This window comes from Lissotriton vulgaris, chromosome 5, assembly GCF_964263255.1.
Source record: "Lissotriton vulgaris chromosome 5, aLisVul1.2, whole genome shotgun sequence".
NCBI lineage: Eukaryota > Metazoa > Chordata > Amphibia > Caudata > Salamandridae > Lissotriton > Lissotriton vulgaris.
Genome location: NC_141693.1, coordinates 409976321 through 409992812, shown reverse-complemented (window position 1 = coordinate 409992812; position 16492 = coordinate 409976321). Strand labels below are relative to the sequence as shown.

Here is a 16492-nt window from a genome sequence, read left to right as displayed (position 1 = left end):
GACTGCCATAGACTGCGCTCTGCTAGGTTTCCCACCCAGTTTTTCTCCTCTGCGGCGTCCAAAACCGCGGGGGTGGCCATTCTTATAGCGAGCTCCTTCAAGGGGGAGGTGTTGTATAAATATGCTGAACAGAAGGGGAGGCTTTTGGCATACCGCCTCCGCCTGGGGGGCATATCGTTTACTGTTGGCTCCTTATATAGCCCGAATGACCATCAGGAACGCTTCTTGGACTCAGTGCTGGTAGAGGTCACTGCCTCCCCCGATAGTCCTGTTATTCTAGGGGGTGACCTCAATATCGTCTTTGATTCAGCATTGGATAGGTCGGCGCAGCGGTTCCCGCAGACTGGGGAACTTTCCCAGGCCGGGAAGGCCCGAATCGCGGACATGGATCTGCACGACCTCTGGCGCTCGCTCCACCCTACGGACAGGGACTACTCCTATTATTCGCATGCGCACCGAACCTACGCACGGTTTGACTATCTTTTGGTTAGTGGACCGATGCGCACCGCTGCCACGCCGGCGGACATCGGGGTCCTGACTTTGTCTGATCATGCACCGGTTGTAGGTGCGTTTGCGTGGCAGGCGGCCCCCCCCTCCCGGGGGGTGTGGCGCCTTAGGGACACCCTTCTGCACAAGAAAAGGGTGGTGAAACACATTGAGGGGGCCATACGGGACTACCAGGCGCATAATAGTAATTCAGATACTTCACTAGCGACACAGTGGGCTGCACTGAAGGCGGTTCTCAGGGGGGAATTTATCTCCGTCTCCTCGGCAGAAAACAGGGAGCGGCAGCGGAAGAGGGAGGAGCTGACTACCCAGGTTCGGGAGCTCGAACAGGTCCACCGCCGCACGGGTGCTCCAGGGGTTTGGAAGCAGTTGAAGGCTGCTAGGAAGCTCCTGTCGGCGCTGGACATGTATAGGGCAGAATACGCAGGGCTACGTCTGAAGCATGCATTTTATACAGGGGGAGATAGGTGCGGCAAGCTCCTGGCGCATAGACTCCGAGTCGCGCAACAGTGTAACGTAGTGAAGGGACTCTTGGGTGCGGATGGGGTGGCCGTTTCTGGGGATGCGGAGGTGGCGGAAACCTTCTGCAGTTTCTACGAGGCGCTGTACACCGGGGAGCCCTCCTCACCGCGGGAAGCCGTGGAATATCTAGAGTCTGTGCCCCTTCCGGCGCTGGACCCCGCTCAGGCGGAATATCTTGAGCGCGATATCCACGTTGAGGAGGTAATTTCCGCCATAGCCAGACTTAAGCACGGGAAAGCCCCTGGCCCGGACGGTTACACGTCCCTGTTTTACAAAACCTTTTGCCCGGTCGTGGCCCCTATCCTCGCTCGGCTGTTTAACTCCTTCTCCGACCCGGGAGCCATCCCACCGGATCTCCTAAGTGCGACGGTTTCGGTGATCCCGAAGCCTGGTAAGGATCGGGCCTTATGTGGATCGTAAAGGCCCATCTCGCTCCTGAATGTCGACCTCAAGCTGTAGACGGGGATTCTGGCGTCCAGGCTGGCCCTGCACCTCCCCGGTCTGGTTGAGGCTGACCAGGCTGGCTTTGTACCCGGCAGGCAAACTGTCGACAACACTAAGCGAGTGACGCACATTTTGGAGAATGCTTCGCGGATCCCGGGTGAGCGGATGCTGTTGGCGGTGGACGCTGAGAAGGCCTTCGACCGGGTTCATTGGCCGTACCTCGAGCTGGTGCTCAGGAAACTGGGTATCGGTGATAAATTCTGCTCGATGGTTTTCAACTGCTATAGGTACCCTTCAGCGACGGTGAGGGTCAATGGGTGCAGCTCCCGCAGTTTTGCAATCGAGCGCGGCACGAGGCAGGGGTGCCCTCTTTCTCCACTCCTCTTCGCTCTTTACATGGAGCCGTTCGCCCAAAGGATCCGCCACAACCCGGATGCCATTGGGATCAAGATGGGGCAGTATGTTCACACGGTCAGCCTCTATGCGGACGATGTCCTGCTGACCCTGGATGACCCCAGAAGGTCCCTTCCCGCCTGCATCCACGAGTTGGATGCTTTCTCACGTGTGGCCGGCTTCAAAATGAATATGAGCAAGTCGGTGGCTTTAGATGTGTCCTTGGCTACGGACACTAGGCGAGACCTTCAGTGGCTCTTCCCCATGCAGTGGTCGTCGTCCCTGGTACCATACTTGGGGATTCTGTTGGCGCCGACGTTGCCAGCGATGGTGACGGCTAATTACGCTTCTCTCAGTAAGAAGATTAAGGAGGAGCTTGGCCGCTGGAGTAAGGGCCTGTTGTCTTGGCTTGGCAGGATCGCAGCGGTCAAGATGACGGTGCTGCCCCAGATCCTATATCTTTTCCGAGCCTTACCGCTCCAGCCTCCGGTGGGTTGGATCAGACAGACGCAGGCTGACATCTCACGCTTTGTCTGGCAAGGTCGCAAGCCCCGGATGAAGAGGGTTCTCTCCACGCTTGCCCCGGAAGCGGGGGGCCTGGGTATTCCGGACCTCCGTAAATACTTTCAGGCGGCACAGCTACGATACCTTGTGGAGTGGAGCAGGTGGGAATCCGATAAGCACTGGCTTTTTCAGGACCAAGCGGTTGCAGGGCGTACCCTCCAGGAAGTTCCATTCTTGCGCCGCGCTCACCGCCCCCCCCAACCTTTATGCTTCCTTTGTTACGAGGGTTCCATTGAGGGTGTGGGACGCGGTTTGCGAGGTCCGGGACCTCACCACGTTCCCTTCGCCATTCACGCCCATCGTGGATAATCCTGACTTCTCCCCGGGGATGGAGCCGGGCGCTTTCTCTCATTGGAGGACGGCGGGCTGTCGAGCGCTCTTTCGGATCTACGGGCCTGAGGGAGTGGTTCCCTTTCAGCAGCTTCAGCAGGAGTTCTGCCTGACGGAGTTGGACAGACTGCGATATATGCGGATCCGACACTGGGCGCTTCAACCCCAGGTGCGGGACACCGCTGACCGTCAGATAACACCGTACGAGCAGTGGGTGGAGACCCGAGCTTCTGATGCTAAATTGATCACTGATCTTTATAAGCTCTTACAGCCCCCTCCGTTTCACTATTATAACCCGGGTAGGGAGCGGTGGCACAGGGAACTGGGCAGGACACTTAGTCACAAAGAGTGGGACCAGATTGCACACCGGGCGAGACACTCAGCGTATCATACTGGCCTCACGGAAACATTCACCAAGGTGTCCACGTACTGGTACTACACCCCAGAGAGACTGCACGAGATGAATAGGCACATTGATAAGGGGTGTTGGAGAGGTTGTGGTCGGGTGGGGACCCTTTCACACATTCTTTGGGATTGTCCCTTGTTGGCCGCTTATTGGAAGGAAGTTCTTGATGAGGTAGACATGCATTTTGAAATTGAGTTACCGCGCTTTCCGGCGTATGTATTGCTGGGCCTTCCTAATGGCCTGATATATCCGTTGAAGTCCCGTAGGGGCAGGCAAATCGCGATTGCGCTGGGCTCAGCGGTTCAGAACATCCTTATCCACTGGCGCACTACCACGATCCCCTCCATCACGGGTTGGTTGCACAGGCTCTGGCACGTGCTGGGAATGGAAAAACTGTCACTCATGGTGGCGGGGGAGATAGACCAGTTTGATGAGCTGTGGCAACCCTTTTGTGCGCTGTTAACTACCGAATTTAGGGAACTCACCTGTCCGAGATACCTCAGGCTTCTAAGGCCGACGCCACCGGTGATTCCGGCAGATTAGGAGGGGCGGGGGGGCTGGTTTTGGAGGGGGGGGTTGCGGCTGGGGGGCAGGTAGTGATGCTGGTGGAACATTGGACGGGGGTGGTGGGTGGAGTTGGGGAGTTTTTTGGGGGGGGGGTTCTAGGGGTTGGTGGGCTGGGCTTCTTTGTGTCATTTCTTATTTCTTTCTTTGGTCAGACTTTGGGTGTTGACTATGCACAGAATGGAGATATAGCATGTATTTCGCCTTTTCATTTGCTGTTGCTTCCTTTTTTCCTAGCGGACCATTCCACGATCGCACTCATAATGCCATGCTTATTTCCTTGCTTCACTGTATGTGGCCCTAACCTCCTGTTCCCTCTCCCCATGTTCTTTTGTCTTAATAAAATGCTTTAAACCTAAAATATGCTTAAGTAAATGACATTTAAATAGCATGTCATCAATCTTCTCTCCATTGTAGCAAGGAAAAACTTATTATTTACTTTAAATAGTGTGGGTGGGTGCTTCTACTTAACTATTATGACTGCACTCCATCAGAAGCATTTTCTAGGCTTCTCTTTAAACACCTATTTCTCAACCGATGGACAGTTAGGTGGTGTAAAAAAAAATCTCAAGCAGTCTGGCATCAACCACCACTTTTCCTCCTTTGCGGCATGTTACAAAGTAAAAAAATAAATAGAACAACCATAAAGAAAAGTTTTGAGGAAGAGGGTATACCTAATGTATTACTTTCGGATAATGGCACCCAGTTAACTTGTAACGAAATGTTACATTTTCTGAAACAATGTGGGATCAAACACTCTCGCACACCCCTTTATAATCCCAGGGGAAATGGAATTGTGAAGAGGGCCGATAGGTTGGTCAAAGGGATTATTCAACTTTCACTGTCCAATGGTTGTTCTATTCAAAAACACATGGCAGATATGATATGGGCGTATCGCACTACAGTTCATAGTGTTAGGCACAGATGTCCTTTTCAACAAAAGCGAGGACCTCTCCGGGAACTAGATAATTTCCTGCATGGTTAAAGGAATGGGTGGTCCAGGGAGGGGAATATCTCATTCAACCAAGTTGTGACAAGTTTAAAAAGGTGATTGTATCAAAATAAATTCCAGTCGGGTGACAAGAGGACTATCCAAATTTAGAGGTCCTTTCCATGTTGAAAGTGTACATACATTTTTTGTGGTTATATTAGGTGGAGATCATAGGTAATGGAGAGATGTTTTAGTTTGGAACTTTTAGTATTCTAGAATGTGAGGCTGAGAATACTCTAGAGAAGTCAGTTTACCCTGGCTCCTTGGAGTGGGTCTATGCCAGGTTGTGTTTCTCCTTTAAAGCTTAATTTAAAACCCCAACTAGTGTCCTGTGGTTCCTCCAACCTGAACCGACAACAAAAACCTTGTGCATGTGATATTGCGGCATTATGTCAAATATTGCCTTATTTATGTTCCACAAATAACTAAAGCCACGCCCATCATATTAACAGTGAATGGACACACAATCAAATACAGGTCTAGTAATCTGTGGTAATCATGTGTACTCCTGGTTAAGTCATACAGTGATATCTTTTATTGTACATATTATGCTTTAGAAAGTTTAGGGTTTCTAGTTCATAATGTACAGCATATTAAATGCAGTACATTGGAAGGTACAATCCTAATCAGTACCCTTTAAAGCAATATCATGTAAATTTCAGACATGACTGTATGTCTCCCAAGAAGGAGTATGGTAAACATTAATGTTAGAAAGTTCTTTTGTTTATTGTGTTGGCTAATAACCTCAAGCACTGCATCAGATGCTGGAAACAGGATGCATGCAACATATTTATTAAGAACGGTGTGTTTGCAGTTTGTGAAATATTTTTTAGTAAATAACCACCTTTTTGTATTTCGTTTCCTGAAGCCTAAACGATTCTGACTTTAGAAGACCATTTGCAAGAATTAACACAGAGAATGCCAAAGGGGCTTTGCTAGTGTTTCGTTATGCAGTCGATTGAATTCAAAGGAATACACTACAATTTCTATAAAAAGGGAGGTTGTCTTTTTCATTTAGAAGGCAGCAGGATTCTGAATTGACGTGATCAGACCAGATTGTCAATAATGACTCCTGTGGTGGTCGACTGGTAATTATGTTGATAGCCGAACGAGCACTTTGACTGTATTTATAGCTTGAATAGATTTAAAGAAACCAGTAGAAGAAATATAGTTCTGTAAAGACCCAGATGTTAAAGTGCATTGCCTGTAGGATTTTCCTAGACTTGTGGTGTCTGAAAATAAATTGACGCATATTGCTGATTACATTTGTATTATTTCAGTCAGGACAATAGAAGACTACTTTATTATACAGTATGTGAGTAACTAGGAAACCAACTAGACTGTTAAGTCCCTTTCTGTCATGGTGGTTTAGTCAGAACGCCACAAAATCATCAGCCTTTACTGCCTCTAAAGAATGAAGTGACCTGCCAGACATACGCCCAGGGATATTCTTTGGTATCCCTCCCATCATGCAGCAGTCTACAGATCTAAGGCTGTGTAATTCTCTTAAGATTATCCATAGGTGTCACCAGCGACCACGCTTGCCTTCTGCAATTAAAACTACTTGAACACATCTATAACAGGGTAGATTTTTTGTTCATTACAGCCTTATATTAGAGGTTTTCCTGCTACATGTAGATTGTTGTTGCTGCAGTGATTCTACAGATGTTCTCATATTTTTGTTTTTGACCTGTATGCTTTATTGAGCCCTCTAAACAATGACGCAAGTGGGCTGGTCAGAGACAATCTTTTACAGAAACAAGTTCTTCTCCTTGGAGATTGTATTCATGCTTCCTCAATGTTTGCCAACCTTCTAGAGTTCATCCAATTCCAGCAGTACCATAGTGCCCACAATTCCTTTGTCAATAGTGATGGCCTTTGATAAGGTTATTTGATGTTCATAAACAGTTCAACACATTGATAGTGTATGCCACATAAATGTCCCTTTTCTCGATCTGTACATTGGGACCCATCTTTATTTTTCTGGGATGATGGTGAGAAACTAGATGAAACGTGGGACATACAATTACAGAAAACCATTGATTATCGGAGGTGGGGGGGGGATTTGTGTTGCACATGACTGTGGTGGTCAGTTGCTGAATATCTTATTAGCTGGCCCTCATATCCTCGAGGTGGGAGGAGAATAGGTGTAACGTTATTTTTAAAAAGTGCACCACCCAACTTGAAATTGAGTACTTAGTATTAAGCTGACATCTTGTATAAACCATGCAGACTGTTTGCTCCCACTTCTTGATAAACATTAGCAAAAAAATAGACCTCATGTCACTAGCATTTTACTGTTTTGTCTTTTGTTGAGATTACTGCATGATCAATTCTGGGTTATTGTGATTCTAGAGGTTATTGGAAATAACCTTAAAGTGAACGAACAAACACTAGAGTTCTTTATAAGCAGAATAGTCCAGTTGTAGTTGTGAATTGCATAAGAATGTTGGTACTTTTTATTATCCTATTTAATCAGCTTTTTTTATTTTTTTATAGAAGAAGCGTCCTTTTGGCTCCCTTTATATGGCAATGTGTGTTGTTGTGTTGTTGCCCAGCCAGCCTTCATGACTGAAGATGTTATTACAGGATTTCTTAATCAAAAGGTAAGTCAGTTATGTGTTGTGCCCATCGTCCGTCTATCCGATATATTGATAGTGACACCAGTGATGTAGAATTCATTTAAGAAGCTGCTGTATCTTTTCATGCACAATCATGGAACACATCAAAAGCTTCAAAGAAGTCTCTAACACACCGTTTTCAACATGGAGAACAATGGTGCAATCCTGATTTGTAGGAACAACTTGGCTCTTTCATTTTGTTGTTTCTTAGTTTATTTGTGGGGAGGAGTATGTTTGCCTTTCTAAATCGACCTACTTGCACCCTCTGCTGAGGTCTTATTTAAGGCCTGAAAGCCTTGATAAGACATTGCTCTATTATAGCCTTATAGCCCGCCGTAGCGGGCTATATCGGCTATTGAAGGCCCGCTGAATCGTTAAAGGCCCGAGCCGAAGGCGAGGGACTTTAACGAGACAGCGGGACTTTAATTGCCGGTATAGCCCTGCTACGAAGGGCTATAAGGCTATTAGAACATTCTGCCACTAGAGGGCAGAATGTTCTAACAAATTAAACAAAGGGTTCTCGAAGCTCGAGGGGAGCTTCGAGAAGCCTTTGTAGAACATTGGAATGTTGCTCTGCGGGCCTTTACCGGCCCGTAAAAGCAGGGAGCACTCCATTGTCTGCAATGGAGCTCCCAACATTCCAATGTTCTAATATAGTGGATGATAGCTAACTACTCAGTGTTAACCCATCAAAGCAATTGTGAAGTAAGATCTTGGTTGTTTAGTTAAACTTTAAATTGACTCTTGTATCAATGAAAAAGAAGCTTGCATTGAGGTTCCGTGACAATTGTAAGTGGTGTTTTTCACTCGCACGAATATAGTCGAGTCTGGTATCTATGAACCGCAAATGACGAGTTTAGTAAGTATGCGCAGTTTCGCTGTGCTAACTTAAACCGTTCGTTTGTTATGTGGGTTTTTCATCTGTACCCACGGGTTCCATCTTAGATACGGCATCCATTTTGTCTCTTGCCCTCAAGTAGCCAGCGAACGGACGCTGTCCGCTTCGCGACCCTGGGACTCCCAAGATATTTGCGGAAGACACATGTTCTTTGTAAGTGTCTTTATGACGAGGGGGATGTTACTGTAAGGCAGATGGCGCCGCTCGAGGCTCATCTTGCCGCACGGACTTATTGTCTCAGCCGTGCATCTCATTAGGCACGTCCCTTTGATGCCTGTATCTCGTGTTTCCCGATACCTCCCCTTCTACACCCTTTCCGATCTCCCCACTGTCTCCGTCTTCCTCTGCACCTGTCTTCGTTCCTATTTCGATCTATTTTACTGCTGATTGGAATTTGCTAATGGTGGGAAGATGGTTTTTACAGTTGGGAACCACCAAATGTTTCCGCACTTATGTCCCGGACCTGATGTGTTTCAAAGTGACCAAAGCGACCCCTCTGGGGGATAATTGTGGGAACCGGGTTGTAAACTTTTGTGCTCAATGTAATCCTATGGGTAAAAACTGTATAAAAGGAGCGATCCACAGAACCAATTTGAAGCAGTCTCCCCAAGTTGCACGCTGTGTACTTGTCGTGATCTCTGTGTTCCCTGCAGCAAATAAACCTTGAATCTTTGACGCCGAAGGAAGTGTCCCGTGTCTCTGTGACTTGTACGCCGGAGCAGGTTACCCACGAAGGTTTCAGGTGTTGTGCCCTGGCACCGCTGGGTCTTAAAGAACCCAGTCCTTCAGCATCTAATATCACAAATATACTACAGACCCCTTGTAGCATATTATAAGCTGTTTGCCGAAATCTCTTAAATGAATTCTAGTCACATAAATCTAACATATTGTATTTATTAGGACTCAATCCTGCTCGTACATACTTTGCCAACACTAACTTAAAATGTGCTACAGAGAAGAGTAGTTGTTCCAGAAGTGATGGGAACTTCCTCAAAAGGGACGGCAGCCAACAAATGGCAATAGGCTAGTGTAACTGAACTGACATTTTAAAGCACTTAGTGGTGAGAGTTGGGCAGTATGCCTTTACGTGTGAAAGATAGCAGCTGAAAAGATGAGACTATTGATAGTAGTAAGGATCTATACCAGTACAAATTAGATTAGAGACACAATATCTGGTTCTTCTCCATGGCGTTGGCGTTCTGAGTGGTTACATAACGACTGCATTAGAGGGCACTTCTGAGGTTGAAACAGCTGGCCTAGAAACCCTGTGATAATCCTTTTCCATTGCCCCATAAGGAGAGTCATGGTGCCTACAATTGAAGTGTTTTCACTTGCTGGTGTAAATATGGTTATATCTCTTATTACGCTTGGATACAGTTCTGGTTAAAGCTAATTTGTCAATCCTGACATTGGCTCTCTGACAGTTTTTGAAATCCTGGATTAAGAAACTGTCTGCCTGCTGAAACCTGGAGAAAGGCAATTATTGTACCCCACTTTACAGAAGTTGTCTACTAGGAATAATTTCCTGTGCTGGATACGCCCCCTCGGGAGGCCTCTATTTACTGGTTATCTCCTAGCACCTCTGGAGAGATCTGTGTACTGACCCCTATCCGAGGCGTAATGCTCCAGGCCTGCAGGTTGGAGTTCTGCTGCCATGGGTGTTCATCACGGTGCAATATCTTTTGGAAGTAGAGATTTTTCTACAGTCATCCATTGTGTCCTATGTGCCCAAGGACAGGAGTGTAGACAAGGAAAAGCGGTTCTGCTAGCACCCTCTGGTGGTCAGAGGACTGTCGTGGGATGTCTGCTAGTAAGTATCTCAGCTCCATAAAATGCCGGACTGTCCATCTGTCTTCCCCCGCTAAGAAATTGCAAGCAATGCATTTTACCCTCAACCCCTCCCCCACTATCTCCTTTACTGGGATACTGGTCTATAGACCCCCTGGTCCTAGGTCGGCTTTTTGCTCCGATCTTCTTGAAATCTTAGAGCCCTACATCGCAGGGCCCTGCTTGACCATTTTAGGAGATTTCAATTTCCATTTGGAGAAGCATACTTCCCCTGACACCTCCCATCTATTAGACGCCCTATCCTCCTACAATCTACCTCTGCTAAAGACCGGACCTACCCATTTAGCTGGCCACACCTTGGATGGAATTTTCAGTAATGACTCCCGTCTCTCTATTGGTGCCCCTTTCCCTTTGTCATGGTCGGACCACTTTGTTGTCCCTTTTTGTTTTTCCCCTCTTCCCTCCAGCTTCACCCAGTCTGTTCATACCAAGTGGGTCTTAAGAAGGAATTTTGGGGAGATTACTAACGACTCCCTTGCCCCTTATCTGGCTTCATTTAAGCCCTCTTCCACCGGTGATGTTCACTCGGCGGCTCTTGACTTCTCCAATTCCTTGACGGAGGCTGTCAACTCTCTCGCCCCTGCCAGGCTTCACTACTCGGCTAGGAAACGGCCCTCAGCCCCCTGGTACTCTGAATCTCTCAGGATTCTTAGACAAGGATGCAAAAGGCAGGAAGGGCTTTGGAGGACACATCTCGATCCTATAGAGAGGGAAAAACACAAAACCCTTCTCAAAGAGTACAAATCGGCCGTACTCGGAGACAAACAGGCTCACTTCTCCAAACTCACATCCTCTCTTAAATCATCCAGTGATCTTTTTAAGATAGTGGATAATCTCTCCCTCATTCAGATGCCTGATCTCATAACAGCATCACAGGATCTGTGTGATCAGATCTCCACCTTCTTCCATGAGAAGATTATGGATATCTACACAGACTTGGAAACTCAGAATCTCAGTCCCCTCCTTGCCTCTTCCTTAATCCCCCCTGATATCCCTGTTCCTACCCCCGTCCACGCTCTTTCCCAGTTCCCTGCCATCACCTCTGCTCATCTTAACTCTCTGCTCGACAAGCTTAAGTCTGGATCACCTCTGGATCCATGCCCCCTTAAGGTCCTCAAAGACTGCAGACATACTATCCTTCCCCCCTTGATGGAAGTGATGAACTTGGCCATCTCAGAAGGGATTTATCCCCTCTCTTGGAAATTGGCCACTGTCAAGCCCCTACTTAAGAAATCTACCCTGGACCCTGGGACATTAAAGAACTTTCGTCCCATCTCCCTTCTCCCTGCCCCTGCTAAACTTTTGGAGACTCATCTCAACCTCCATTTGAGCTCTTTCCTTGACAGTACCAACTCTCTTGATCCCTCACAGCATGGATTCCGGAGGACCCATAGCACTGAGTCGGCACTTACAGTGGTAGTCGATAGCATTCGCTCTAGGGTCGACACCGGCCACACCACCTTACTGGTGTTATTAGACCTTACGGCGGCTTTCGACACCCTGTCTCCAAATATTCTTGTTAACCGACTCAGTGAGCTGGGAGTCAAGGATTCTGCACTCAATCTTCTTGCCTCCTTTCTTGACCAACGGAAGCAAAGGGTCAAGCTTGGCGAGTATCTGTCACCTGTCAAGGCCGTGAAGTGTGGGGTCCCCCAGGGCTCTTCACTGAGCCCGACGCTTTTTAACATTTACGTCGCCCCTCTCGCCAGGCTTATAAGATCCTTTGGCCTGGAAGTTCTCTCCTATGCCGACGACACGCAGATTATGGCTTCCATCTCCCAATCTGTGAGCCAAACCGCGTACAATTTTAAAAACTGCATGGAGGCGGTCGCCGGATGGATGCTTAAGAACTTCCTTAAGTTAAACGGCGAGAAAACAGAGGTTCTTGTTTTCGGAGGCAAAAGTGAGATCTGGTCTATGGATTGGTGGCCGTCTGTCCTCGGGGCCTGTCCTACGCCCACTTTTTCTGCCCGTAACCTTGGGATCATATTGGACACCTCTCTTTCCCTGGACAAACAGGTCAGTAGGACAGTGTCCACTTGCTGTAATGCCCTGAGGGTTTTAAGGAAGATCTCTCACTACCTTTCCCCTGAGGCACGCAAACAGGTAGCAATAGCGGTCATTGCTTCGAGACTGGACTATTGCAACGCCCTATACCTTGGCATCAGCAGTGGTCTCATTCAGCGCCTCCAGACCGTACAGAATGCGGCTGCCCGGTTTGTTGTAGGTGCTCCCAAACGTTCCTCGGGCACCACCATCAGAAAAGACCTGCATTGGCTCCCCATGCAGGCAAGGATCAACTTTAAGGCTCTATGCCTTACTCATCGTGCCCTTAATGAATCTGGACCAGAGGCTATTCGTGCCCTGGTGGCCCATTATGTCCCTGGGAGAGCACTCCGCTCTTCCAACAAAAACCTGCTTGTGGTTCCTCGTATATCCAAGGTTCGGTGGGGAGGAAGGTCTTTTCGCTTCCTTGCGCCTAGAGTTTGGAATACGCTCCCTAGTGATCTCAAGTTGATCTCCTCTCACCTCCAATTCCGCAAGGCACTTAAGACTTGGCTATTCTTAGCAGCTTATCCCTAAATTCCCCCCCTAGTTGATATCTGAGCTCTCTGGTTACCATCTTCAGCGCCTTGATGCCTTTGGGTTTAGTTGCGCTTCTGTATACAAATTAAAAAATAATAAGAGGCCACATAGGAAGTCACCATGCTGATCCTGCAGCTCTGTCAAGATGATGGGAGGGAAAAAAATTATGCAGTTCCACAATAAAGGCCATTACAGCATTAGGACTGTCCAAAATTTTCATAATTCATAATGATCTATACATATGAGGAGAAAATGAAGTGTACGTATCTTGGTGCTGGAGCTGAAAAGGAGGAGGAACAGGAGGCTTTCGGTCCCATACAAGGGTTTCACCTTACAACCGAATGGCTGACTCAGCGTATGGTTTTTCCCCACTAATTATTAAAAAAATGTAGGTTGTTACTAATCCACAGGCTTTTAGATTAGAATAAGGAAATGCATAATCCTCTCCTCCAGTTTCATACATACAATTGTATGTTGCATTGCTTAAGCATCAACAGTGTGTTTGTTTTTCTTAATTTACCAATCTGCAATTGTTAAATAATTATTTTCTGTTTCTTGTAGCAGGTAGTTGGAAGTATATGCAGCTTGAATAAGATCTTTTGTGTGCTGAGAGGTTTTCACCTTATTTGTTACGACTCTCCTGAAGAAATTGATATGAAACTAGAACCATTCTTGAAAATTCCTGTTAACAAGGTAAGCTTATTTGGAGCCTAGTTTTTAGTTTTTCTTACATAGATGTCGATCTGGTTAACCCTGTTGTGACAAACTGAGAAATTTGGTCTGGTTATCTTATAGAGCAGTGGATAAGATCCCTTGGTTAAGGTATACTGGAGACTCGCACATGGCTGTGGACCGCCCAGAGCTGTTTAATAAACCAGAAAGTATTCAGAAGTTTTATTTATTTTAAAATATATTTCTTCATATTTTGTAGCTCAGAGGCATTTTTAGGGCTCGCTTGCTGTGCGCTTGCGCATAGCTGGCGAGCTATATTGCAGCTTAAACAGAGTTAAACCAACTCGGCGATTTCTTTGAGTGCCCGAGAGCGCGTGCACATCAAAGCCACCAGCCTCCTCGGGCATCTCAAGCTTCCCTCAGCCGGCATTTCTCCTCCCCTAATTAGTCATGCACGGCCGGCCGGTCAGCACATCAAAGGCTGCTGCTCCTGGACCCTATTATTCCCTTCTTGCCTCTCCCCGCCCCCCTTCCCACCACAGCAATGCAGAGGGTTTGTTTATATTGCAGCCCCTAACCATCTCGCATGCTGCTCTTGAAACAATAACCATTGTTGGTCATGATATAATAAACGCTCTAATTATTTTATCAGGGCCACACAGAATTTTATAAAGTCTTTTGCTGGCATTTTCGTTTTATGCTGATTGCTATTAACGCTCTAATTATTTTATCAGGGCCACACAGAATTTTATAAAGTCTTTTGCTGGCATTTTCGTTTTATGCTGATTGCTATTTAACACCTTTCACATGCTGGCGATTTGCTTCAAAGATATACATTCATCCTGAATCCCGTTACTAGAGCTTTCTCCTCTTCTGCTATATATGGGTTTTAGTTGAATTTCATTGATCTCTTTTACTAATGATTTATAAAAAGTGCCACCCACCACACAGCTCCACCTACACAGCTCCACCGATGCACCCACCACACAGCTCCACCGATGCACCCACCTCACAGTTCCACCGATGCACCCACCACACAGTTCCACCGATGCACTCGCCACCCAGCTCCACAGATGGACCCAGCTCCACAGATGCACCCACCACACAGCTCCACCGATGCACCCACCACCCAGCTCCACAGATGCACCCACCACACAGCTCCACAGATGCACCCACCACACAGCTCCACAGATGCACCCACCACACAGCTCCACAGATGCACCCACCACACAGCTCCACTGATGCACCCACCTCCACAGATGCACCCACCACACAGCTCCACCGACACAGCTTCACCGATGCAACCACCACACAGCTCCACCGACACAGCTCCATCGATGCACCCACCACAGAGCTCCACAGATGACCCCACCACACAGCTCCACTGATGCACCCACCACACAGCTCCACTGATGCACCCACCTCCACCGATGCACCCACCACACAGCTCCACCGACACAGCTCCACCGATGCACCCACCACACAGCTCCACAGAGGCACCCACCACACAGCTCCACAGAGGCACCCACCGCACAGCTCCACCGATGCACCCACCACACAGCTCCACCAAGGCACCCACCATACAGCTCCACCAAGGCACCCACCATACAGCTCCACCAAGGCACCCACCACACAGCTCCACCTACACAGCTCCACCGATGCACCCACCACACATTTCCACCGAGGCACCCACCACACAGCTCCACCGATGCACCCACCACACAGCTCCACCTATGCACCCACCACACAGCTCCACCGAGGCACCCACCACACAGCTCCACAGAGCCACCCACCACACAGCTCCACCCATGCACCCACCACACAGCTCCACTGAAGCACCCACCACACAGCTCCACCGAGGCACCCACCACACAGCTCCACAGATGCACGCACCACCCAGCTCCACAGATGCACGCACCACCCAGCTCCACAGATGCACCCACCACCCAGCTCCACAGATGCACCCACCACCCAGCTCCACAGATGCACCCACCACCCAGCTCCACAGATGCACCCACCACCCAGCTCCACAGATGCACCCACCACCCAGCTCCACAGATGCACCCACCACCCAGCTCCACAGATGCACCCACCACCCAGCTCCACAGATGCACCCACCACCCAGCTCCACAGATGCACCCACCACACAGCTCCACCGATGCACCCACCACACAGCTCCACAGATGCACCCACCACCCAGCTCCACCGATGCACCCACCACCCAGCTCCACCGATGCACCCACCACCCAGCTCCACAGATGCACCCACCACCCAGCTCCACAGATGCACCCACCACCCAGCTCCACAGATGCACCCACAACCCAGCTCCACAGATGCACCCACCACACAGCTCCACAGATGCACTCACCACACAGCTCCACCGATGCACTCACCACACAGCTCCACCGATGCACCCACCACACAGCTCCACAGATGCACCCACCACACAGCTCCACTGATGCACCCACCTCCACCGATGCACCCACCACACAGCTCCACTGATGCAACCACCACACAGCTCCACCGACACAGCTCCACCGATGCACCCACCACAGAGCTCCACAGATGACCCCACCACACAGCTCCACTGATGCACCCAAGACGCAGCTCCACCGAGGCACCCACCACACAGCTCGACCGAGGCACCCACCACACAGCTCGACCGAGGCACCCACCACACAGCTCCACCGAGGCACCCACCACACAGCTCCACCGAGGCACCCACCACACAGCTCCACCGAGGCACCCACCACACAGCTCCACCGAGGCACCCACCACACAGCTCCACCGATGCACCCACCACACAGCTCCACCGAGGCACCCACCACACAGCTCCACCAATGCACCCACCACACAGCTCCACCGATGCACCCACCACACAGCTCCACCGATGCACCCACCACACAGCTCCACTGAGGCACCAACCACACAGCTCCACCGATGCACCCACCACACAGCTCCACTGACACAGCTCCACCAATGCACCCACTACACAGCTCCACAGAGGCACCCACCACACAGCTCCACCGATGCACCCACCACACAGCTCCACCAAGGCACCCACCATACAGCTCCACCAAGGCACTCACCACACAGCTCCACCTACGCAGCTCCACCGATGCACCCACCACACAGTTCCACCGATG

General features: G+C 49.1%; 1 protein-coding gene across 2 annotated transcripts in view; it reads left to right on the top strand.

The window, feature by feature from the left end:
* Window positions 1-16492, top strand: part of RTKN2 (rhotekin 2) — a 307712-nt gene that overhangs the window by 133158 nt on the left and 158062 nt on the right. For both annotated transcript variants that reach the window (XM_086920081.1, XM_086920082.1), the window contains exons 8-9: window positions 7221-7327; window positions 13236-13367. In XM_086920081.1, the coding sequence (XP_086776207.1) occupies window positions 7221-7327; window positions 13236-13367 (239 nt within the window). The remainder of the gene's footprint in view (window positions 1-7220; window positions 7328-13235; window positions 13368-16492) is intronic.